At 48.1% G+C, this 23,983-nt stretch overlaps 1 protein-coding gene across 1 annotated transcript in view; it reads right to left on the minus strand.

Annotated features, from left to right (window-relative positions):
* EEF2K (eukaryotic elongation factor 2 kinase) overlaps window positions 1-23,983 on the minus strand; it is a 56,646-nt gene that overhangs the window by 14,211 nt on the left and 18,452 nt on the right. Inside the window, exons 3-13 of the mRNA XM_069486833.1 lie at window positions 17,482-17,582; window positions 14,511-14,571; window positions 13,195-13,232; window positions 12,501-12,672; window positions 8,137-8,286; window positions 7,582-7,714; window positions 7,197-7,324; window positions 6,308-6,509; window positions 4,857-4,924; window positions 1,572-1,649; window positions 741-803 (exon numbers count right to left, since the gene is read on the minus strand). Coding sequence (XP_069342934.1) covers window positions 741-803; window positions 1,572-1,649; window positions 4,857-4,924; window positions 6,308-6,509; window positions 7,197-7,324; window positions 7,582-7,714; window positions 8,137-8,286; window positions 12,501-12,672; window positions 13,195-13,232; window positions 14,511-14,571; window positions 17,482-17,582 — 1,194 coding nt within the window. The remainder of the gene's footprint in view (window positions 1-740; window positions 804-1,571; window positions 1,650-4,856; window positions 4,925-6,307; window positions 6,510-7,196; window positions 7,325-7,581; window positions 7,715-8,136; window positions 8,287-12,500; window positions 12,673-13,194; window positions 13,233-14,510; window positions 14,572-17,481; window positions 17,583-23,983) is intronic.

The following is a 23,983-nucleotide window of genomic DNA, read 5'->3' on the forward strand; positions in this document are numbered from 1 at the left end:
GAAGACCCCGACTCCACCAAAAAATACCCCATGGTAAATAATTAGTGTTCTGGGAGGAACAAGAGTCACGCCTGCAGGGGTGGGCAGGGGAGATTCCCAGAGAAGGTGCCACCAGGATCCAGGCTTGGAGAGCAGGTAGGCTTTGAGGAAAGATGACCAGAGGGGGAGGAAGGACCTTGCAGGTGGGAGAAAGACTCAACTTAGCAAAGGCTCAAAGGCGAGAGGTTCAAAGCATGTTGGGGAATCAGCTAGAGGAGTGGGCAGGGGACAGGGCTGGTCTGTCCCAGACTGGCCTAATGATGACCGTCACCTAAGATGCTCATTAGACGTACGAGCTGGGTAACTGGGGAAAGGTGCATAAGACCCCAGTTTTCTTGCCCCTGAAATGGGGATGAATGATATCAGCCTGTCTCCCTGGGTGGCTGCAAGAAGTAAACTGATGAATGCTGCAAGATGCCTCCACAGCAGGCACTTTAACATGTGAGCTGTAGCTGTTGTGACGTCCCCTCTAGGACGGGGCTGCTCTGCTCTGATGCTCTCCATAGTTCCCCATCCCCCACATCCAGTCCAGGGCCCAGGCTCAAAAATCCCCCCTTTGCCGAGGGGATCTGCTCCTTTGCAAAATCCTCCTTTAGGACATGTAGGCAGATGGGCAGGCGGCAGTGACACGAGGGAGGAGAAACAGCACAAAGCCCAGAGGAGGCGGGCAGCCGTGCCCAGGGAGCCGCGGGGCGCATTACCCGTCCGGAGCTGCCCAGGCTGTCCTCGTCAGACTCGTACCGCCGGCTACTGTTGGAGTGGCCCTGAAGGGAGGCAGAGATGACAGTGATCCAAAGAGCAGGTCTTTCCCCCAAGAACCTCCCCCTGACAACCAGCCCTATCCTCCAGGGGAAGCAGGAGCCCTCGTCTGGCCAGCAGAGGGGGTGCTGGGTCAATGGTGTGTTGGGGCAGCCACGGCCTCGAGGTCCCTCTCCCTGTGTGGACAGATGGGACCGGATCCCAGCAAAAAGCCACTGGGGAAACAGTGCTGAGTCCTTCCTTTAGCCAAAGCTCTTACTGCATGTTTTATATTCACAATCATAAAGCTGAGACCAGACGTCTCCCAGCAAGACTGGCCCTGACGTGCAGGCTCGATCTGGGGACATGGTCAGTATGGCCTCTAAATGGCCGACACTCCCAGGATGCTGCGGGGAGGGGCCCTGAGGAAACCGATCTCTGCAGCCCTCCCCAGGGACTGCCAGGACCCTGTGTGCCTTGGAGCTGGGCCCTCCCACCTGCGCCAGCACCCTCTCTGCCCTGCAGCCAAAGGCTCCCGCCGCACTCTAACACTTGTCCGCCATTTTCAACCTTATATCCAAGCTTCCTCACTTGCCCCCTGACTGGTCCACATGATCCTGCTTTATCTTCTCTCTTGCATTTATCTTTATCTGAAATACTCTTGTTTACTAATTTACTTCTTATCTTCTCAGGACCCACTCACATTCCCCCTTCAGGAAGGGGGATTTTTATCCTCCTGGAGGATAAACGAGGCAACAGGGGACACTGGTCTCCTTCCCTGGTGGATTCCTTACATGATCTCGGAGCTCAGGGTCATCCAGCTCACCCCGCTTCTCACTGGGGTATCCGCTGTCCCCACTGTTCTCAGAGTCCTGTGGAGAGAAGATGATCTTAGGGTCTGAAAGGTGACCTTACTAATAAACTAACAGAATAAAATAAACTATCCAAGAGAAAGTAAGAATAAACTCACAGCACATAATTGCCCCTTTGGAAAAACAAAAACCTCACAACTACCCCCTTTGTTTTGTTTAATGAAAACACCTATGGTCTAACTTGTTATCTCTAAGACTTCATTTTTCTCAGCCTTGAAGAGCCCTAAGCGGATAGTAGGGGTACGAACTCCCCGCTCCAACTCTGCCTCAGTTCCTGCAAGAAACATTATTTCAAGGACTCAGATAAGCTGGATTTGCAGAGAAAAAAAAAAAAAAAAAAACAGAAAAAGCAAACACCACTGCTCCACAGCTGCTCCTGTTGTCAGTTGCTAAAGCAGAGGGAAAAGCGCCATCGTTACCCTCCAAAACACCAGCTGCTTTTCTCAACTACCCGGCACTTTCACTCCTTTCTCTGTGGGCTGTGGCCACTCCCTCCTTCACGCACACTCTGCCTTTCTTGGGAAAATCCATAAACTCTGTACATCTCTCTACCCTAAACTCTGTGTGAGAATTCTTTCTCCAACCCACCATGAGCACCTAGAAACTTTCCACCCTAACAGGGTCCCAGTGGTCCTCTAAGTACCTGGCGGTGACATCTGGACATCCCAACCACTGGCTCTCTCTCCTTTGTCCATCACCTCACTTAACATCCTCTTCCTTGCCCCTTGCTGGTTGGGTGACAATGAGGCAGGATAAAGTAATGGTAAAGACCTTGGGCTTTGGAGCCAGACTGCCTGGGCTCAAACCTGGCTCTGCTACTCGCCAGCTGTGACCTTGGGCAGTTGCTTAACCTCTCTGAGCTTCAGCGTTCTTAGCTCTGGGGATTCATTACAGCACCTACATCAAAGGGCTGGCCGTGAGGATGAAGCAAGGTGTTACACTCTGCAAACGTGGATAGCAGTAAGGGCTTTACTCAGAGTGACTCACCCACTTCACAGGCAGAAAAACAAAGGCTGGTTTCAGGTCTATGACCCATGGACAAAAATACAGCCTTGGGAACAATATTTACTATGAGTAAGTCCTCAGCCAACACTGCACAGGTCACCTGGGCATGTTTCTTGTCCTCCCAGACCTGAGTTCTGTTCTGAAAGGGAATCTGGTATAATTTAGAATTTCTAAAACTTCAGTCATGTGCCTAACCAACACTGAGTTCTGGCCTTCTCTGCACGTCACCTGCCCCGTTAGTTACCAAATACTTTTATTTTCTTTCCTTCTTTATTCTACTAGGAAGTATTTCAAACACACGAATAAGCACTGAGATTCTAAAATGAACTCCAACACACCTACCACCCAACTTTGTCAACACCTGACACTATGCCTTAGTTACCCAGGATCTTTTATTTTTAAAAGGAACTAAAATGTTACTGTTAAAATTTGGACCTCTGTGTGTCCCTTCCCCTCCCATTCTCTCCCTGCTCCAGATAAAACCACTTTCCTTCTCCTGTCTTTAGAGAAACCATTGTACGTTACTTAAATAAATACATATTTTTTAGAGCAGGTTGGTATCGCCACCATAAACGTAAAACCTGGATCTCTCTTGCAGATAGACGGGAGGCGTTCAAACATGTATGGTGAAATCCTTGGCCTCCGCTTTGGCCAGGGACCCCCTCGAGCCCGAGGAACTGAGCTGTCCTCAGAGGGCCCTGCCCTTGTCTCTAGACAACTCTAGAGCCTTTGTCCTGCGTGAGCTGAGAGGCTGATGGGTTTTTTAAAAAAACTATTTCAATTTTTTAAATTGAGGCATAATTTATGTACAATAAAATTAAACTGTTGATTTTGTTGAGGGAAAGGCTGTTTTTTGGAGAGGCTCAAGTGACGCTCCCACCTCAGCCTCCCGAGTAGCTGGGACGACAGGCACTTGCCACTGTGCCTGGCTGTGAAAGGCTGTTGTTGAAAATGGATCACAGGCCCTACCTGCCCAAGAGTTTCACAACCTCGGGCACCTCGTCCCACCCTCTGGCGCCACTCCCAAGCTGTGACACAGAGAGACTCATTCAAACCCCAGGTCTGTGATCCCAGCGAGGCAGCCAAGCTCTCCAAGCTCAGTTTCCCCATCTGAGAAATGACACGAACACAAGGCGGCAAGGCAGAGGGTGAGCGTGGGGTCAGACAGCCTGGTCTGACCGCTGGCTCCATCACCGAGTGACCATGAGCAAGCAGCTTAACTCTCTTGTGCCTCAGTTTCCTCTTCTCTAAACCAGGGATAATGAGAGAACTGCCCAAGCAGCTGCTAACACTGGGGACAAGATGCAGGTGACAGAGGGCAGGGGTGCAGGGAAAACTCGTCACCACGCTAATCCTTCGTGCCTTTTCCTTTTAACACGTGAGGATGTATTTTTTACCTATTCTAAAATCTTAACATTTATTCTAATTCTAGAAGAAATAAATAACATCTACCTCGTAAGTTGTTGTGCGGATTAAATGAGACTATCTACCGAGCCCATAGTGATGCTTCCAGATGTATCAGCTATTATTATTATTATTTTTTTGCCATTCAAGAACTCTGAAAAGCAGCCAGGAGTGAACTTGAACCTTTGGGACAACCTGAGAGTGCAGCTTAAAGTGAGCATGTGGTCTGTGCAAGTGTGACATTTCTGCAAAGTCTATTTAAAAAATTCATAAGAAATTTTAATTTGACACCTTAAAATACATTTGCATGCATGCTAATATGATGCCTTCAGTTTCTTACCACTGAGTCAACCTGACGCTGCAGGAAACATTCTGTTTATCCAACCCAAGAGCATCACAGGTTACTGTGCTACGTGTTACAGATCTGAGACCCAGTATAGTGGCGAGATGAGACAACCGTCCACACATGTGGCCAAACCAAACCTGGGGCTGAACCTGGCGTTTACCACAAGGTCGCACTGCCGCTGATCTGGAGTCCCTCCTTCCCTAACCATCTCCAGGATCTGCAATGAACCCAGCTCTTCCCTGAGTAAAGCTCTGCCTTGGGCAGAAGGCTGCAATCCATCTGTATCCTCCTGCCGCCCCTACCCCATGCCTTCCTGGCAGTGCCCAGGGGAGATCTGGGCTGGGCTGCCTCCCTCTGAGGTTGAAGATTCACCCTCATCTCCCACTGGGATAGAGTCCAGTCCTCCACCCCAAGGACACTGGAACCTGCAGCCTCTCTCCCTCCGCACTCACCCGGTGGTTGTCCAGATGGTCATGGTCTCTGGGCGCCATGTTATCGAGGTCACTGAACACTGGCCAATCTGGGCAGGGAGAGACAGAGATGACGTGCTGGTTCCACTGCAGGAATAGTCACAAGACCAACCTACAGCCCAAAGCAGACCACACCTGGACACCAAGCCTTTATTATTATTTTTTTTGTTTTAAAGAAAAGCACAAGAGAACTTGGTCTAAGTCTGCCACTTGCCAGCTACATAATTCTGAGCAAGGAGCTTCACCTCCAAGCCTCCTCAAGGCTGTGATAATGCAATTATACTTGTAATGTGTTTATTAGCATGTGTGCCTGGCTCATACTCGGCCCCCAGTAAGGGGCAGTTGTGAAGGAAGAAAAGCCATTTGTACATTTGGGGCCCAAGAAGTGGGCCTCAGACAGCTTCAAAACCAACCATCTCCTGCTGATTCCCTGTCTCTGTCTCCTGCCAAGCTCTCTCGAGCCAAATCTGTTTGGCTGCCTGTTTTTATACAGATTTTAAACACGGCTCTTGCATTTTTAAATGGTTGTCAAAAATCAAAAGAAGAAGAAAAAGAATTGGTGACATGAGAAAATTATATGAAATTTAAAATTTCAGCGTCCACTAGTAGTTTTATTGGAACACAGCCACACCCATTCACTTAAATACTTTCTGTGGCTACTTTCATGCTGCAAATACAGAGACTGAATGACCTGCAAAGCTTAAAATGTTTCCTCTCTGGTTCTTTTAAGTCTGTTGGCCCCTGCTCCAGACGATCCCAAAGGTCTTCCAGGGGAGACATCTAAAAGGCTCCTTTAACGTTTTGACATAAAATCTTCCCCTCCTGCTCTGAGCCTGCACCCCTATGGACTTTCCCTGAATAAATGACCACACTATCCTTCCTGCCTTACCTGCACACCCTCAGCCACATAACCACAAACTCTATCCCTTCAACTTCAGGAACAATGATTCCACTTTTCACCTCTGACCTAACATCATGTTAATAGATTTCCCAATGTTGAACTACCCTCAGATTCCTGTGAAAACCCTATTTGACAGACTATTCCTTCAAGATACTACTAGTTTTTACTTGTTAATACCTTATTTAGAATTTGTGTGTTCTGTGGATGTACATGGGTGTATATTACTGAGGTTGGGATATAGTTTTCTTTTTTGATGTTTTGTCAAATTTTGATATAAGAGTTTTGCTAGCTCCATAAAACACACTGAAAAATGTTACCTTGTTTTCTACAACAGGAGTTGTTTTTATGGCATTTAGATGACCTATGTCTTGAAAGTTCATTCAAAGAACTCACCTGTAAAACCATTGGGGCCATGCATCTTTTTGGTTAGCATGGCTGATTTTTCTAACACAAATGAAAGCCAGTTTAGCTCTGCCCTACCCCTTGCCTGTCCCTTCCAACCACAATGACCAGGGACCAAACCATCACTCACGGAGCTGGTCCAGCTTCTGGCTGTGTGGTGTGGCCGAAGACGGGGAGGAGGGGAGAGAGTCAAACGTCACATCGCTCATGTTCTCATCTCCAGAGTTTTCTGAGAGGCGGAGGAGCAGGGGGGGCCGGCTCCCAGAGAGGGTCCTTACTCGGGGGCTCCCACACTTTTCCTCTGTCCCCCTCAAGATGGTCTTGGCTGATTGCTGGGGACGTTAACAGGGATATTCATGTCACACAAGCACCCTCTGGGGAATGAAGGGCTCTTCCTGTTGTTCCCTTTAACCCTGAAGCTCTTTCAGCCATGGCTCCTGCACATGCCCATGTAGGGGCTGATAGAAAATTTATAAAAAATCAGAAGGGATTAACCCTAAGACCTCCAAGGGGGGACATCTGGAACAGGAGCTCAAAGGACCTGCCAGCCCCTAAAGTGCTGACCACACTTTACAGCTCTGAGCAGGAGAACATATCCCACTCTATGTCCAGAACCCCAAGCTGGTCTTTGCCAACATTCTCTTTTATCTGGGCCATGTGGCAAGGTTGGGGCAAAGGGGCCTCATCCTGGACACATCGAGGTGCCCGGAGAGCCAGGTCTAAGTCCAATCATCTGTCGATACACCACACAAACATGCACACCACGCACACACCTTCTCGCTGTCTCTGTCCCCTCACCCTGGTCAAAAATGAGCCCGACTCGAGCAGACACCAGCCACTCTATTGTGGGGACAATCAGGAGGGGTGAGTTGTGGCATAGATGTGACAGATCCTTCCTACCCTGGTATTCTTCAATTAAGCATTGCCAGACCTGGCTGTCACCACCCAGGGAGGCAGGGCTTGCTGTCTGGGTAGCAGAAGGGCCTGCCTGGCCAAGCAGGTTCATGTTGGGCACCCACCAGCAGCTTGGTGTTCTGATTCACCGCGTCCTTCTCCCGTGGCGAGAGGTCGAAGGGAGCGAGGCCCATGCTCGTGCAAATCCGGTTGCAGGCATGAGAGTAGAAGAAGAGAGCCATCCCCCGGACACCTGTGGACAGAGCAGGGGTGTCTGGAATGGTGCTTTGCTTTGTGACAAGGGACGGTTAAGTGCCAGCCCCGTAAGTGTGCCTGGGGCAGGTGTAAAATGTGCTGAGCTTAGAGCAGTCAGACATCCCAGGCCCCCATCTCGATGACCTTAGGAAAGCTCACAGACTGTCGCAGTCTGTTTCTTTGGGTGTATAAAGAGCTGGGAGATTTTAGTGGGCAGGTTGATATCCGTGGAAATAGGCTGGCTTTCCTACCTACCTAGGTTGCCATCTCCAAAGTCAGTGCCCATCTCAGTGTGGATCTGCGGGTCGGTGTAGAGGTCGCCCACGCCCTGGATGTCCACCACTATCAGCTGATGGCCAGAACGCTCAAACGTGAAGTGGCTGAAAGCCTGTGGGGGACAGGAAGAAAAAGGTAGTCACAAGAGACCAGGCTGTGACCTGTGCAGACACTGGCCAGCCTCTGGTCTGGGTTGAAATGCCCCAGCTCTGCCCATGTTGGGGGCTTTCTCTGCAAGGAGGTGTATAGAGGAAAAGACAAAGGAAGGAGGCCTGTTTAATTGGCAGAGACCTTGGGGCTGCAGTCCTGTGGCCACCTTAGGTCTGCTGACAGAAGTCAACATGGGGTGACAGGTGTCCCATTACAGAGTCTTCTACAGAATGCTCCAAGGGGCTTGAGGGTCCTCTGAGGATGTGGGATCCCATACCCACAGGGACCCTCCTCTCTAGGGCCTGAACCTGGCCAGGCTCCCATCCCAAAGGGCTGGGGTGGGCAGAGGGTGGAGGTGCAGGCAGGGTGAGCCTGGGGCCTCACCTGCGGTGTCAGACGGATGTTGTCATCACGGACAAAGCCTGAGTTGGAATTGTACTTGATATACTTGCCCTCGATGTAGTGCTCCAGGTGGAAGAGGGGCTTGCCTGGCCTCTCCTTCAGCTCAATGATGCACATCTGCATGATGTCCACCTGGCAACAAGGGAAGTGGCGTCACATGGAAGGGCAGGGGGAGGGGTTGAGAGCAGCCAGCTGCCTGGGCACAGATGCTGGCTCCATCATTTACTAGTTTGTCTCCAGAATCCATTCTCCCCTTTTCCTTTTAGAATGAAAACACCCATCCCTGAATTTTAATAGGATATACAGCCATCAGCTAGAATGACATTGCTGAGCTTCCCTTGCAGCTAGGTGTGATCATGTGACCACGCCTGGCCAATGGGAAGTGAGCAGCTGCAATGACATCACTCCAGCCTGCCCCATAAGGTGGACTCTTCCTGTGAGCCAAAACTAACCACGTGGTCCACAGCAACCCCCAGGGGATGGCAGAGCAACAAGATAGAAGGAACCAGAGCGCTGGATGGCTTCAAGAAGGCGAAGTACCAGCCCACCCTGTGGCACCCACCCATCAACAGGACTTTTACGTGAGCAAGAAAGAAACCATGTCAGCACATATTTGTGGGTCTGTTTGCTAAGCAACTTCACCTGTGTCTTACACCAATGCTGTGAATTCGGGTAAGTTATTTTACCTCTCTGTGCCTCAATTTCCTCAGCTGTGGAATGGGAATCTCAGGCTTAGTATGTGAGTTAAATGTATTGATTCACAAAGGAGCCAGGAACCTTTGCTCATGTTGTTGTTATCAATAGACACAGTTCTAGAGTAATATTAGGTCATTAAATATGAAATGTCCAATTTCAAATCAAAAGTTTAGTTTATTATATCTTAAGAAGCAGTACAATTAATCAAAGTGTACACCCTAAACTACTGACACAGTTTTACCATCTTAATGGTAGCTTGTTTATGCCACCAGTGAAGAAACCTGGAGAATGAGTGGTGAAATCTCGAAAAGGCATTTTCCAGCTTGTTGAGAATTGAATATTTTTCTTTGTAGAAGTGGTCCAAAGCCTGGAACAGGTGGTAGTCAGTTGGTGCAAGGTCTGGTGAATATGGTGGATGACAGAGACTTTCCAAGTCCAGCCTCTGTAGTTTGAGCAGCATTGTTTATGTGACATGCGGTCAAGCATTGTCTTGCAAGAGGATTGGCCTGTCTCTATTGTTCAACCTCGGCTGCTTAATCGCAAGCATCCTCATCGCTTCCACCCAGTTGGTTCCAGTAGACATCACTGTAATCGATTGACCAGGTTTCATGAAGCTGTAGTGGATAATACCAGTGCTGGACCACCAAACAGAGACCATTAGCTGTTTTTTATGAATATACGGTTTTGGACTATGTTTCAGCACTTCATCTTTATCCAACCATTGTGCCAAATGCTTGTGATTGTCTAAAAGAATCCATTTTCCATCACACCAAACAACATGGTATAGAAATGGTTTGCCTTTATGTCGTGACAGCAAAGAAAGGCAAGCTTCGAGAGGATTTCTCTGCTGGTGCTCGTTTAATTCATGTAGTACCCATCTATCCAGCTTCTTTACCTTGCAAATTTGTTTCAAATGGTCCAATATTGTTGGAATAGTAACATCAAACCTTGCTGCTAATTCATGCGTAGGCTGAGATGGATTGGCTTCCACTACAGTTTTCAGCTCATAATTATCCACCTTGGTTTCAGGTTACCCACATGGCTCATTTTTCAAGATTAAAATCATCAGAATGGAACTTCTCAAACCATCAACATACTGTGTGTTCATTAGCCACGTCCTTCCCAAACACTTCGTTGATATTTCAAGCTGTTTGCTGCACTGGTTTCGAACTCACATTCAGAAGTAACGTGTATTTTTGACTTATCCATGGTTTCACAAAAATTGCTCAAAAAAAAAAAAATTGGAAAGATAATCACAAGCCAAATGTGTTTGAAATAATGAGGATGTACCTTCACAATAAAAATAAAACAAGAAGTGTCAAAAGGAAATGTCAGAGATATCCACTGTCAAACTTAGTACTTAAGGAAATTGGATATTTCTTAATAATCTAATATATACCAATATATTATATATAGGTTATATATTATACATATATAACCATTATATTATGTATAATATATACTAATTATGCCATTATATATATATATATATATAAAATAATAAATATATATCTGTAAACAGTGGTTTTCTCCTGCAATGGGGAATTATGGGGAACCTTGACATTCTTTGCTGACTTTTTTTTTTTTTTAACAAAGTATATGTTTAATCTTGTACACAGAGGAAAATGTATAAACAGTGTGTATGGTCTATATAGCGGGGTAGGGAAGACCTGTGACTTGAACGTGGATCTCCTGCCCTGTTACGTAAGGTCTCAGTCACAGCACTCGCTCCCTCGGTGCCACCTACACCATGGGAGGAGCCGGCTCCAGGTTTCCCAAGGCAATGACCATCCAGGGAGGGGGAGTCACCAGGCAGGCAGACAACAGCTGCAGAGGCCAAACGGGCCCTGAGCTGAGAGTTTCCCCCCAACATCACCTCACTTCTGAGAACCAGCCTGAGGGGAAGGAGGAGAGGCGCGGTTCTCAGAGGGTTCTGCACCAAATGCTGGCTCCATCCCTACACCAGGAAACCTGTATCAGGGCCACCTGCTCGGCCAGAGGGCTCCCTGGGTGAGGGGCAGTGGCATAGCCACTCGTGGACAGCCAGAACCTCCTCGAGCAACCATATCCCTTCCCCTCCCTTCATTCAACCACATTATTACTTACTGGACATCTAGACGGTGGGAGACAGCAATGAACAGAACTGATAAAACCTCTGCCCTCGGGGACAGAAGCAACTAACATATGAACTGAATGAATAAAACTCTCTCTGCACTAACTGCTCCAAAGAAAAGAAAACAGAACAAAGCAGAATGCCATGGGAGAGGTGACTGGGTGGAGGGGCTACTCCACTTAGGTCGGTCTGAGCCAGCCTGGCTGCAGAGGGGACACACAGGCTGAGACCTGAGCTATGAGAGGACCAGCCACGCAAGTGTCATGGAGACCAGTAATGCAGGCTGGTGGCATGGCCAGGGCAAAGGTCCTGAGGCAGGAAGGAGCTCAGGGAGGAAGAGAAAGGAAGCCAGGCTGGAACACAGCAAATAGCTGAGGAAGTCACAGCCCCCCAGAGTGGGGACTGTGGTTTGTGTGCCCATCCCACGTGTGCTTAAATCAAGGGCCCAGAAAACAGGAGGAGCTCAATGAATTCTGCTGGTTGCCTGGAAGTGCGGCTCTCCCGAGGCGCCCAGGAGGCCTTGCATGTAGCAGATGCTCAAACTACTGGAGGGCTGAGCAGTGAATTTAGGCAGAGCAGAGGCTTGGAACAATGTTTCCTTAAATGGCCACAGGCAGCAGGAAATTGGCCCTGGCCACAGTGACCCAACACCCTAGGGCTCCAGTGAAGGACCCAACCTGGCAGGGGGCTGGACAGCTTGGATTTGAGCCCTGGCTCCATCCCTGCCTGCTGGGGCAAGTCATTTAACCTCTCAGAGCCCTGGGTTCCTCAGGGAGTGGACATGGTATCCATTTCCCTGTCCTTCCATTTTTTTCTTGGGAGCCACCCCTCCGCCAATCTCAGCCTAGGTGGTCTGGGTGGAACCCCACATTCCCAGCTCTAAGTGGGCTCAAAGCTCAGGCCTGCCCAATCTGCATATCCCCTCCCCTTGGCCATTATGATTGGCTCAGTGATAGGCATCTGACCTTATCAGAGCCAATGAAACCCAGTTCTGAGACATTCATTCGAACTTCTGGGAAAACAGGTGCCCTCATTCCAACAAGGCTGCTGAGAAGACAGAATGCAAAGCTTGCAGCTGCTGGGGGTTGGCGTGTCACTGCAAGTGGAAAGGCTGCCTGAGAGTGACACCAACATAGAAGAACACTCAGCCCAGAGATGGAGGAAGATTCCCGAAACTTCAGTTTGGTCCTGGATACAGCCATGCCTGTGGCCAGCACTATTTTTCAGTTACATGAGGCAGTGAATTGCCTTGTTAGATTACATCAATTTGAGTGGGCTTCTGTCATTTGTAAACTAAAATCCTGACTGATACCCATCTATAAATGGGGATAAAAACATTCCAGTCTCAGAGCTCCAATTTTGAGAACAGTACTCTCTGCATATATAGTATTTGGCCCACCATGTTCAATAAACAGTGGTTGTCATTCGCCACTGTTAAGAAGGTGAAGGAGGGACCCTGCAATCAGCCCCACCCTCATTCCCAGACACCGTGCCCAGCTGCCCTGGCATGGGGAGGAGGCGGACAGGGGGCACTCACCTGCTTGGGGGGCTTGTGTCGATTATACTCCTCCCCCCAGAGCTTGGCCTCCATCTGCAGACGTACATCCTCAAAGTACACGTCCCTGCTCACAGGCTCAATGTAGCGCTTTGCCACGTAGTTGGAGGCCCCCTTCCACTGCTGGGCGTGCAGGAAGTTGGAGAGCTTCTTCCTGGGGGGAGAGGGAGCAGGGAGTCTGCCTGGGTGCTCTGGGGCCACAGCCCTGGGTCCTCAGGACGGTGACACCCTGCCTGGCTGGCTGCGGTCAGGAACAAAATGTGGGCAGTGGGAAGGGTTTTCCTGCCCTACTGTATCCTTCAAAGAGCTGGGAAGGATACCATGTCCACTCCCTGAGGAACCCAGGGCTCTGAGAGGTTAAATGACTTGCCCCAGCAGGCAGGGATGGAGCCAGGGCTCAAATCCAAGCTGTCATTGTTAAGGGCCTCCTATCCCATTTGCCTTGACCTCTAAGCGCCAGAGCAGAGATGAGTGGGCTACTCCCTGTTCTTCCTGAGCCATCCCCACAGCCAGGCCTCGTGTGTGGTCCAAGGGAGACCAGAAGGAGAGAAACTTGGGACACAGGAGGGAAGAGGCTACTGTCTCCATTCCTTGGCCAAAAATGTCCCAGTGCCCCAGCTTTTAGAGGCCTTGGGGAGTCTGGGCAGGGCTCCAAGCACCAGGCTGAGTCACTTACGTCCTGAAGCACTCCCTCATGGCTCCTCGGCCGAAGGGCTGAAAGACACCACATAGAGAGTAATCAGTCCCTACGCCCCACCCAGAAGCAGCCCTGAGCCAGATGTCACCCTCCAAATGGGTGTCCAGGCCCTGGACCTCATGTCAATCCTGAGAGCCCTACGCTCTCCCCTCCCCCACCAAAGCCTGAAAGGTCTTCCAGTCCAGAGGCTCTGGGATGACGAGGACCACCCCATCCCTCCACCCCAGCTGAGGGGAGGAACCCACGGTGGACAGGATGTTGGGGGAGAGACAATGCAGCCCTGTCGGTAACAGAAAAAAGTGGAAACAACCTAAGTGTCCATCAACAATACACTGGAGAAGTCAACCAGGTCTATTCATTCAAGGAAATACTATACGACGCTGAGAATGAACACAAAATGTCGCGCAACAGAAGCCACGCTCAAAAGAACACCTGCTATATGGCTCCACTTACAGGAAGTACGTCAGCAAAATTAAGCTGGATGCTGGAATTCAGAGTGGTGCTCACCCTGGGGGCAGGTAAGTAGACACGGGGGTGGGGGGGCTTCTGAGGGGAGCTGGGTATGTTCTGTTTCTTGACCTGGGTGCTGGAGTCCACTTTGTGAAAACTCAGCAAGCTGTACGTTTTTCTGTGTGTATGTTACACTAAAAAAGTTTCACAAAACAATCCTTGCCCTCACTGTGCTGGAAGACTCTATTTTCTAGCTTTTTTTTTTTTTCTTCCCCCTTTTTCCCCCCCAAAGGCTGGTGACAACCTACTGAATTTATTTAACAACTCAGTAATGGGTTTAAACTTTAATTCAGCAATTTAAAAGAAAACCTGATATATACATTTATGGTCAATTGTTTTCCAGCAAGAGGATAGTCTTTTGATGTATGACATCTTAGTATATGGAAGACCCAGAATAGGCAAATCTACAGAGACAGAAAGTAGAACGGTGGTTGCCAGGGACTGGGGGAGACGAGGAAATGGGGAGTGACTACTAATGGGCATGGGATTTCATTTGGGGAGCGTGAGAATGTTCTGGAATTGGTTGTGGTGATGACTGCACAACTCGGTGAATATACTAAAAACCACTGAACTGTACACTTTAGACAGGTGAACTGTATGGTGTGTGGATTATGCCTCACTAAAGCTGTTACAAAAAACACAATAAATAAACAATAACATTAAGAATACCCAAAGTTAAAAAAAATTAAATAAAGCGGGTGCGGAGGGCAGGGTGCACAGACTGAAGTCGGCTGGAGGAAGTCCCCACTCATCCCTGTCCCCATGGGGCTCTGGGCCCTGCTCACCTGAGACGCCATCTTGATCAGAACGTCATCTTGTAGCCACTCCCCGGTGACAGCGTTGTACCTGCAGAGACCAGAGCCCACCCAAGGGCACAGTGTCCCTGATACGATCCTGTCCCCTCACTGGCTAAGGCACGAGACCCTTCTGGGCTCCGCACTGCCCCCAGGGTCCAGCCCCGGCTCCACCGTACCCCCGGCCCCGTCTCCCCGGCACTCGCGGCCAAGCCACCTGCTGGCTTGCTCTGTCTTGGGCTTCCCCAGGGACGGTGACTCCACAAAGCAGGCCCACATCTGTCTTCCTCATGCTGCCTGCTGTGTGTGGATGCTTAATAAATAAAGCCGTGGGGAATGAGTGATTGAGCAAATAAATAAATATCCTGATTATAACTGGTCTACGTAACGAATGGACATCCCAGGAAGGGAGGCGACAGTGCCCTCAATCTTGCCAGGCAGCGGGGCATCTCCCAAGCAGTGACCACTGTCTGTGCAGGCGGAGGCGGGAGAGGGTCCTGCCTCTGATCCAGCCAGGAAAGGGGCCGCCAGTTTAGGGACAGATAGGGGGTGATCCCTTTCCTGCCATCACAAAGGTCACAGCCAACAGCCCTATAACAAAAGGCAGGTTAACGAGACAAAAGCATGATGAATTAATTTGATCATAGTTTTGCGTGACACAGGAGCCTTCAGGACAAAGACCCAAAGATACAGGGGAAGCTACCAGATTTCACGCCCAGGGTCAATGAAGCTGGGACAGCTGTGGAGAAATGCGACTGCACAAAAAGGGCAAGAGCTGATGGTCACAGACTGAGTGGGGAAACCCAGCATGGCTTGTCTGTTCAGATTCTCCTTGGCCTCTCTGTTGTAGCATTTCCTCCTCCCGAGTATGGGGCAAGGCCCCTCTGGAACCAAGATCTTAATTTCTTTAAGGCCAGCTGTTACGCAGAAAGTTTGGGGAAGGTTAGAGTAGTATTTTTAGGTTTTGTGGCTGGCTTTGGGCGAAAAGGGTTCAGGTTTCTGTGACCTGCCTTGGGAGAGAACGAAGCACGAGAGACAGGAGGGCAGAAGGTCAGAGAGAGGCTTTGCTTCTGATGCTGTTTCTAAGGCCTTGACTTTGGGTATCATTTTCTGAGCCCCAACACTGGGTTGTGATATTGTAAAATATATATATTTGGTGTCGGACACTGTTTCCCAGCATACAACTCCGAAAGTCCTTAGACTCTCCAAAGGGATGTCTTTCTGTATGCTAATGAGATGGCTGGTGACCAGCAGCCCCTTGGTGGCTTCAGGATGGGGCTGGTCACCAGAGAGACCATGGCAGGATCAGGGGGTTGGACTCTCAGCACCGCCCCCCCCCCCCAAACCTCCAGGGAGGAGAGAAGGCTGAAGGTTGAGTTCATCACCAATGGCCAATAGTTTAGTCAATCACACCTACGCAATGAAGCCTCCATAAAAACCCAAAAGGACGGGGTTCAGAGAGCTCCCAGACAGCCAAACACAGGGAAGGTTCCAGAGGGTGGCATGCCTGGAGAGGACATGGAAGTCCCTGAGCCCCTTCCCACATGCCTGGTCCCATGCTTCTGTATTCTTTGTAAAAAACCTGTAAATGTGAGCGAGTGTTTCCCTGAGTTCTGTGAGCTGCTCCAGCAAATTAACTGAACCCAGGGAGGAGGCTGTGGGAAGCCCAATTTGTAGCTGGTTGCTCAGAACACAGATAACACGGTCTGGGACTTGTGACTGGAATCGAAGTGGCGGGCAGTCCCGTGGGACCGAGCCCGCACCCTGTGGGATCAGATGCTACCTGGGTAGACGGTATCAAAAGTGAATTGAAAAAAAAAAGAAAAAAAAAAAAAAGTGAATTGAACCAGAGGACACCCGGCTGGCATCCCCTGCAGATCCAACTGCTTGTTTGCCGGGGGAAGAAATCCCCACACATCCTGGGGCCCCAGCAGCATGCTGTGTTGTGAGACTACGGTAGGAGAAACTGAGTTTGTTTTTTCCACAGATGGGTGCACACCCAAGGCAGAGAGAGAGCTGGAGAGGGTTCCAGAACATTTTCATCTTTCCTTTCCCAGAGCAAATCAGCTCCTGGGCCTGGCTGCACCTCAAACAGGTTTGCTTGGTGGAAATCTCAGCTCAGGCAATCCCTGAAGTCTAAAGCCTCCCTCTGGGCTGGGGTGTTCTTAGCTCTAGTTAGAGGCCTGCCCTGGCCCACCCTGCAGCTAGGGCAGGCTCCAGAACACTCCCAGTCTCGGTGGGAACAGGTTTCCCAGAGCTTGAAAAACAAGCAGAGGCCTGGCAGGTAACCTCCTCCGGGCTCAGAGGAAGGAGAGGACGTCAGACCTGCCAACTGGCTGGCACCGGCCTGGGCAAGCACAGCTGACCCTGGGGCAACATGGCTTTGAAGTGTGCGGGGCATCTTATACAGAGTTTTTTCAAATATGTCGGAAAATTTTTTTAGAGATTTGCAACAATTTGAAGAAAACTCACAGATGAACCTCATAGCCTAGAAATAATAAAAAATTTAAAAGCTAGGTATGTCATGAATGCATAAAACATATGTAGACACTAGTTGATTTATGTTTTAATTGACTGTATGTTATTAGCATGTTATGGTCAACAGTAGGCGATCGGTAGTTAAGTTTTAGGTGGCCAGAGTGATGGCTCACACCTGTAATCCTAGCACTCTGGGAGGCCGAGGCGGCAGGATGGTTTGAGCTCAGGAGTTCGAGACCAGCCTGAGCGAGAGCCAGACCCCTGTCTCTACTGAAAATGGAAAGAAATTAGCTGGACAACTAAAAATATATAGAAAAAATTAGCCAGGCATGGTGGCACATGCCTGTAGTCCCAACTACTCGGGAGGCTGAGGCAGAAGGATCTCCTGGCCCCCAAGGGTACTTGGGCCTCACTGATTGTCAGCAGAAGCAGGACCCATCCCCACCACCCAGGACTCCTTAAGGCCCCTGGACAAGCTGCTGACCTGTGCCGAGTAGCACATTCTGTGGCAATGTCCTCGAGGTGGAACTCAGCCCAGGGGTCGGGCATGTGCTTGGCCTTCTCGATCGCATGCTTCCAGGCTTCCTGCAGAAGGAAAAAGGTGGCGTTAGGCTCAGACCAGGGCCCTCAGGGACACTGCAGCCCAGCCTCCTCCCTCTCTGCTGTTTCTTCTGGGGGACAGACAACATCTGTGAGAGAGAGGGTCTCCCATCTAGTATTCTTTCTGGAACACAACTCCATACCCCGCAAAGACCCTACTTGCTCTCACAGGCACAATCTTCCTGTAGGCAGAAGTGATGCATCTTAACTAACACCATTTCACTAGAAACTGGAAAAGTTGAGAGTGAAAATAAGACACCATTCCCCCGTTCAGACCGACAAACATTTCAGTGAGTGCTGGCCAGGATGTGGGGAAATGAGCATCCTCACAGATCATCAGTGGGTCCAAACCTTTTCTGAAAGGCAATCCAGCAGTGTAGTAAAATGAAAAAAAAAAAAAAAAATGTATTTCTTAATTTTGGTCCAGTAGATGTAGACCCAATGCTACATCTAGGAATTGATCGTGAAGAAACATGAACACAAGTGTGCAAGCATATATTTATAAGAAGTTTCATTGTGATCATGCAGAATCGAATTTAGCCCAAAGGTTCATGTGCAGGGATTGGTTAAACACATTTTGATTGCATCCATTTAAAAGGTTAAGCAGAGGCCGAGGTGGGACGACTGCTTGAGCTCAGGAGTTTGAGACCAGCCTGAGCAAGAGTGAGACCTCGTCTCTACTAAAAATAGAAAGAAATTAGCCAAACAACTAAAAATAGAAAAAATTAGCCAGGTATGGTGGTGCATGCCTGTAGTCCCAGCTGCCCGGGAGGCTGAGACAGGAGGATCACTTGAGCCCAGGAGTTTGAGGTTGCTGTGAGCTAGGCTGACGCCACGGCACTCACTCTAGCCTGGGCAACAGAGTGAGACTCTGTCTCAAAAAAAAAAAAAAAATAAGGTTAAGCAGCCCTTCCAAAAGGCTGCATTTGTTCTATAGGGAGACCCAGTGCCCCCTTTTTATAATAAATATTGCCTAACACACCTCGTTTTACTGCCCCACATGAAATCCTTAGATAACACACATAAGCATGCTGAGCTCAGAACCATGCCAAAGGTATGTTACCTTTACATGGAACCTGGCATCAAGCTCTGGACTCAGACCACTGTGAACTGATTCCCACGAGACATTCCAAGGTCCTGTGGGAGGCAGGAAGATCCATCGTGCAGAGCTGCCCTGCCCAGCTCAGGGCTGCTAGCATCCCTGGCCTCCACCCACTTGTGCAGTAGCGTCCCCATCATTGTGATGCCCAAAAATACCCCTCAAATTTTTAAAACCTGCTTAGAACCAGAGCTTTTTGAGTGTTAACTGGGAAAGATGTCCAAGAGAAGAGAACAAGCTGCTAACCTGTATTATGGAACAATCCCATCTTTGTTTTTAAAAGCCCATTTTATGAGCCCACAAGTTTGAGTCTAACCTGGGCAACATAGCAAGACCCCATCTCTAAAATAAATATTTTTAAAATTAAAAAATTAAAAAACAAAAACAGGGACAGCAATTCCACACTTCTCCACACCCCACCGGCATCCCTCAGCTGCCCCAGCCTCTGCGGGAATCCAGCCTCCCAGGAACTCAGCCCAACCGGGGCTGCACCTCACCCACCCCCCAAGCCCGGGCCCCTCTGCCAGGACCCTGCTCAGAATAGAAGCGGCTCAGCAGAGGAGCTGGACCTTCCACAACATACACACACAGCCCAGGGCTTTCTAATCTCTGCAAGTCCAAACAACAAAGCCTGTAATTCTTTTCTTCCAATCTGGAAGCCAATTAGGCTTCATGAAAACACTTGGAAAACACAGAAGACAAAAATCCAACGCACCCTGTGCCGTCCATCAGAGCCACAGTCGATGCCTTGGACTAGTCCTCAACCAGAACTTTTATGTGCATTTTGTAATACGACTGGAATCCACACTGTAAATAAATAGAATTCCTATCCTTTCAGGAGAATGGGCCAACAGTTCTTTATACTTTATTGAGTGATCTTGATCTTTCTTCCTCCAATTCCGCAAGTATGGTCTGCTTCACGTAAACACTGCAAGCACTGTAGAATTCTAGACCAGGAAGTGGGAGTCCTTCCTAATCTGCTTCCTGTGAAAACCACAGCTGATGGTTGATGGAGACATGTTGCAAGTTTTTCCTATGCCTCAGTTAACACAAAGATGTATTTAGAGCAACACGACCACACCACATTCTGCTCTGCATCTTGTTCCCCTTCACACAGGATCTTGGACATCTTTCCGTGTCATATGTACAGACTGGCTGGGTGGACTCATTTCCTTCCCACGGCTGCCAGATACATAATTGTATGAACGGACCTTAAGGTCTTTGTCTAACTTCTAGTTCATGAATATCTGGATTCTCTCCAACATTTCCTAGTACAAACAGTGCTGAAGTGAACATTCCCTCATAACTAAATCTTTGTGCACGAACTCAGGTGTGACCTATTATTTTGGAAACGTAACTGCTGCATCACATTTAAAATTTAGAAATTACCGAGTTCGCCTCCAAGAAAGTTCTCCTAAGTATACTCCGAGAAGCAGTGAACAAGTCACTTAAATGTTTTTTCAAACACAAGCATTACATCAAACAATTGTAAAATTTACAAGTTAGTTCCGACCTGCTTTAACAGTTGGGTAATAATCCACAGGATGAGTTTATCGTTACTATCTATTCACCTGTGGTTCTCCACCATTAGTCTTTGAGCTTGTCACGGAGTTTTCCCTGTTATAAATAACCCCACAGCAGACATGTGTACATCTAAAACATTTTCTTTATTCCAATCCCCATACTTTAAAGTGCCACGGTCTCTTCTCGTATTCCAGCGGCTGTGAGTGGCAGGGACAGCCTTTGACCCCCACTTGTCAGGGAGCGGGCGGTGTGCTGAGAAGTCAGCAAGCCGCTCTCCTGAGTGTGTCTACACAGGTGCCCTGCTCTCTGCCTGACACACGTGACTCCGACTGTGCCTCTCTCAAACAGTGACTCTGCCACTCCCTAAGCCGCCAGTGGCAGGGGCCTCCCCATTCAACGAGGATTACCAACGAAATTACCTCCTGGCTGGATGCCATGGCACGAGCCACAAAAACCAGTCAAGGAACAAAGTATTTCAGAATTAGAGGGTGTAGTATTTCACAGGGTCAAAATTACCTTTTTTCCCCAAACGCAGAAAAGAATCATGCCACGCCTTATTGGCAACAGGTGGGTTTGAGGCAACTGATTTTTTATTAAAAAGCACAATATAAAAAGTCCTGTACTAACATTTGGGGCCCTTAACCCTGCTTCCAGCCCACACTGACTAGCTGTGGGAACTTCCACCTCCTTGTTTACAAATGAGGATGAAGAAGGTTTGGGCTACTGGTGGGCAATGTCTTCCGTAGCCCCTGGACCTGGGGTAGATACGCTCCCCCCAGAAACTGTGGGTCAGGAAAAATGTGCTAATAGAGGCCTGGGAAGTGGAGAGTCTCAGACACCTCGAGGGGAATGAAGGCAGGTATTGCCACCTTGCAGAGCCATCTAGCAGTGGCTGTGAACCTTCTCCTGCACTGACTTGTGACCCAGCCATTCCCATCACCTCCCCAGGTGTGCCCAAGTGACCTGGCCCAAGGACAGTCAGTGCTTATAATGTTATAATGGTCCAGCAGTGCACACAACCTGCCTGCCTATAGGGGGATGGTCATACACGTTTGGTATACTCAGAACGAGGTGCTCACATGGGCAATTTCTTAGACTTATTGTTTAGGGGGGAAAAAAGCAAGTTGCAGAACGATATAAACACTATGACACCATTTACTGGTGAAGGAAACCCACAAATCAATACCATGGATTTTCTAAGGATGTATCTGTAGACATATACATAAACGTATATTTATACGTAAATATATAGAAAGAGGTCTGAAAAGTGATTTACACCAAATATAATAGTTATCTCTGAGAACAGAGGGTATAAGAGGGTGATCAAGTGACTTCAGCTTTATCTACACTGCATTTTTTTTATAATGAGAATGTATTTAGGTATTGCATTGTGTAAATCAAAGTTAATGAACAACAACAAAAAAAATCACTGAGTTAGATGATCCTTAAGGCCACGCTAGCTCCAATATTTTCTAGTTCTAAAGATTCTAGAACTCAGCTGTTGAGTGGGCTAATTAATCCTATGCAGAGCAGGAGGCCACGGGTGTTTCATAAAAAACAAAAATACAACCCTGGCTAGAGAATACAAAGGCTTTGATTCTTCGAAGCCTGAGAATACAAAATAAAAATAAAAGTTGAATAATAGTAATGATAATATATTTCCTGGAATATGCAGGAATGAGGCCAGATGGGCAGGTAATGTGTTTGCAATTTCTTTGGCACATAAAAATGGTAACAACAGCAAAAACATTCTATGTTATCATTATTCTTGCCACTATCACAGCAATCAAGGCATCCCCCTCTCCAGTGACTCATGAGGCCTCCCTTCTTGAAACATCGACTGTTGTAAAATACGTTTGCTTTCCCGTCATCACTTCCGTAAACTTTAAGAAATACAGCTCTGAGACAGCCCGACTCCTCTCCCCTCCTGGAGGAGGGTAAAGTGCTTAAACCAAAGCCAGGGGCGAATTAAAGCAGCAGGAACAAGTGGGGACACACAGCCAGGCTCAGGGACGGGAAGAGGCCAACGGTGCTATGTGGCTGCCCCTCTCTGTGCTGCAGGCCTTTGGAGATTTAGTACAATTATCAGTGGAATCTGGCACTGAATATGGTAGGAAAAAATTGGAAACTGCCTTAAGTATGCCTTAAGAGCAATGTCTAAAGAAACTGTAGTATATTCACGCAATGATAAACCATTAAAAAAATGACAGACTAGATCCATATTTACTGATGTTGAAAGATATGAACTATTAAAAACTGGTTACTGAAGAGCATATAAACCATCATCCTGTAAGAATAAAAACTCCATATTTATTTATTTGCAATGGTATTTATACTGAAATACAAAAAGGTCTGAAATACACCAAGACCTTAATAGCAATTATTCTCACTTTCACTGTTTTCTGCAAGGAACATGGAATACCTCTAAGATGAATTTAAAAAATGGTAAAAGAAACTAAACTAAAAATCCTAAAGAAATCACTGTCTGTTGCAAAGAGGAGCTGCAACTGATCTCCCCTGATGGGTGGGATCCGGGAAATAACAGACCCAGGACTCAGCCCAAGCCTGCCAAGTCCCAGTTGCTTGTTCTTTCACAAGAACGAGAGACTAAACGTTGCGTTACCACACGACACAGCAATTCCGCTCCTCGGTATCGACCCACGAGAAATGAAAACATACACCCTCACGACAGCAGCATTGCTCATAATAGCCCAAAAGGTGGAAACGACTCAAATGTCCACCACGAATGGATTTTTAAAATGCGGTCTATCTATACAATGGAATATTATGCAGCAATAAAAGGACTGAAGTACTAATATACGCCACAACGTGGACGGACCTTGAAAACATTATGCTAAGTGAAAGAAGCCAGATACAAAAGGCTACATAGTGTATGATTCTATTCACGTGAAATGTTCAGAATAGGCAACTCCAGAGAGACAGAAAAGTAGATTGGCAGTTGCCTGGGGCTGGGCGGGATGTGGATATTAGCGGGGGATGGCTAAGGGACATGGTCTTTCTTTTTGGGGTAATGAAAATGTTCTAAAATTGGTTGTAGGGAGGCTCATACCTGTAATCCTAACTACCGGGGAAGCTGAGGTAGGAGGATCACTGGAGCCCAGGGGTTTGAGTTCAATGTGGGCAACACAATGAGACCCTGTCTCAAAAATAAATTTTAAAAATTGGTTGTGGTGATGGATGCATAATTTTATGAATATATTAAAATCTATTGAATTGTACATTTTAAGTGGGTAAACTGTATGCTATGGGAATTATATTTTAATGTATCTGCTTGAAATTTTTTTGAAATAAATAAAAGGGGACCCTCATTAATAAATACTCTAGCACATTTCCACAAAGGACTTTAGCACATACACATTCCTTTAGAAAGAAGGGTCCCTACAGCTGGGCTCAAACCTTAGTCTCCTCGTGTGTTCCAGACACCAGGTCAGTGGGTGGCTTCTTGCCTAATGCCAGCATTATTCCTTTTTCTTCATCTGCCCAGCAGGCTCTTATGTTGCTGAAAGTTCCAAAGCATTTTGGACCAAGGCTGCCTAAGCTTCACTTCCTGATCCTGCACTCCTAGAGCACAAAAAATCCCAACCTCCTCTGAGTGTGCCAGCACTTCCCGTGGTCAGCAGCATGGGCAGGAACACAAGGCTGACAGGGTGGGGCCTCCCGGGGCTTGGGCGACAGAGATGCCTGTCTCCCCAGTGAGTCATCAGACACTGTCTCCTTGGGCACCTTCCGGGGTGATCCCTGT

Source organism: Eulemur rufifrons, chromosome 14 (genome assembly GCF_041146395.1).
Source record: "Eulemur rufifrons isolate Redbay chromosome 14, OSU_ERuf_1, whole genome shotgun sequence".
Taxonomy (NCBI): domain Eukaryota; kingdom Metazoa; phylum Chordata; class Mammalia; order Primates; family Lemuridae; genus Eulemur; species Eulemur rufifrons.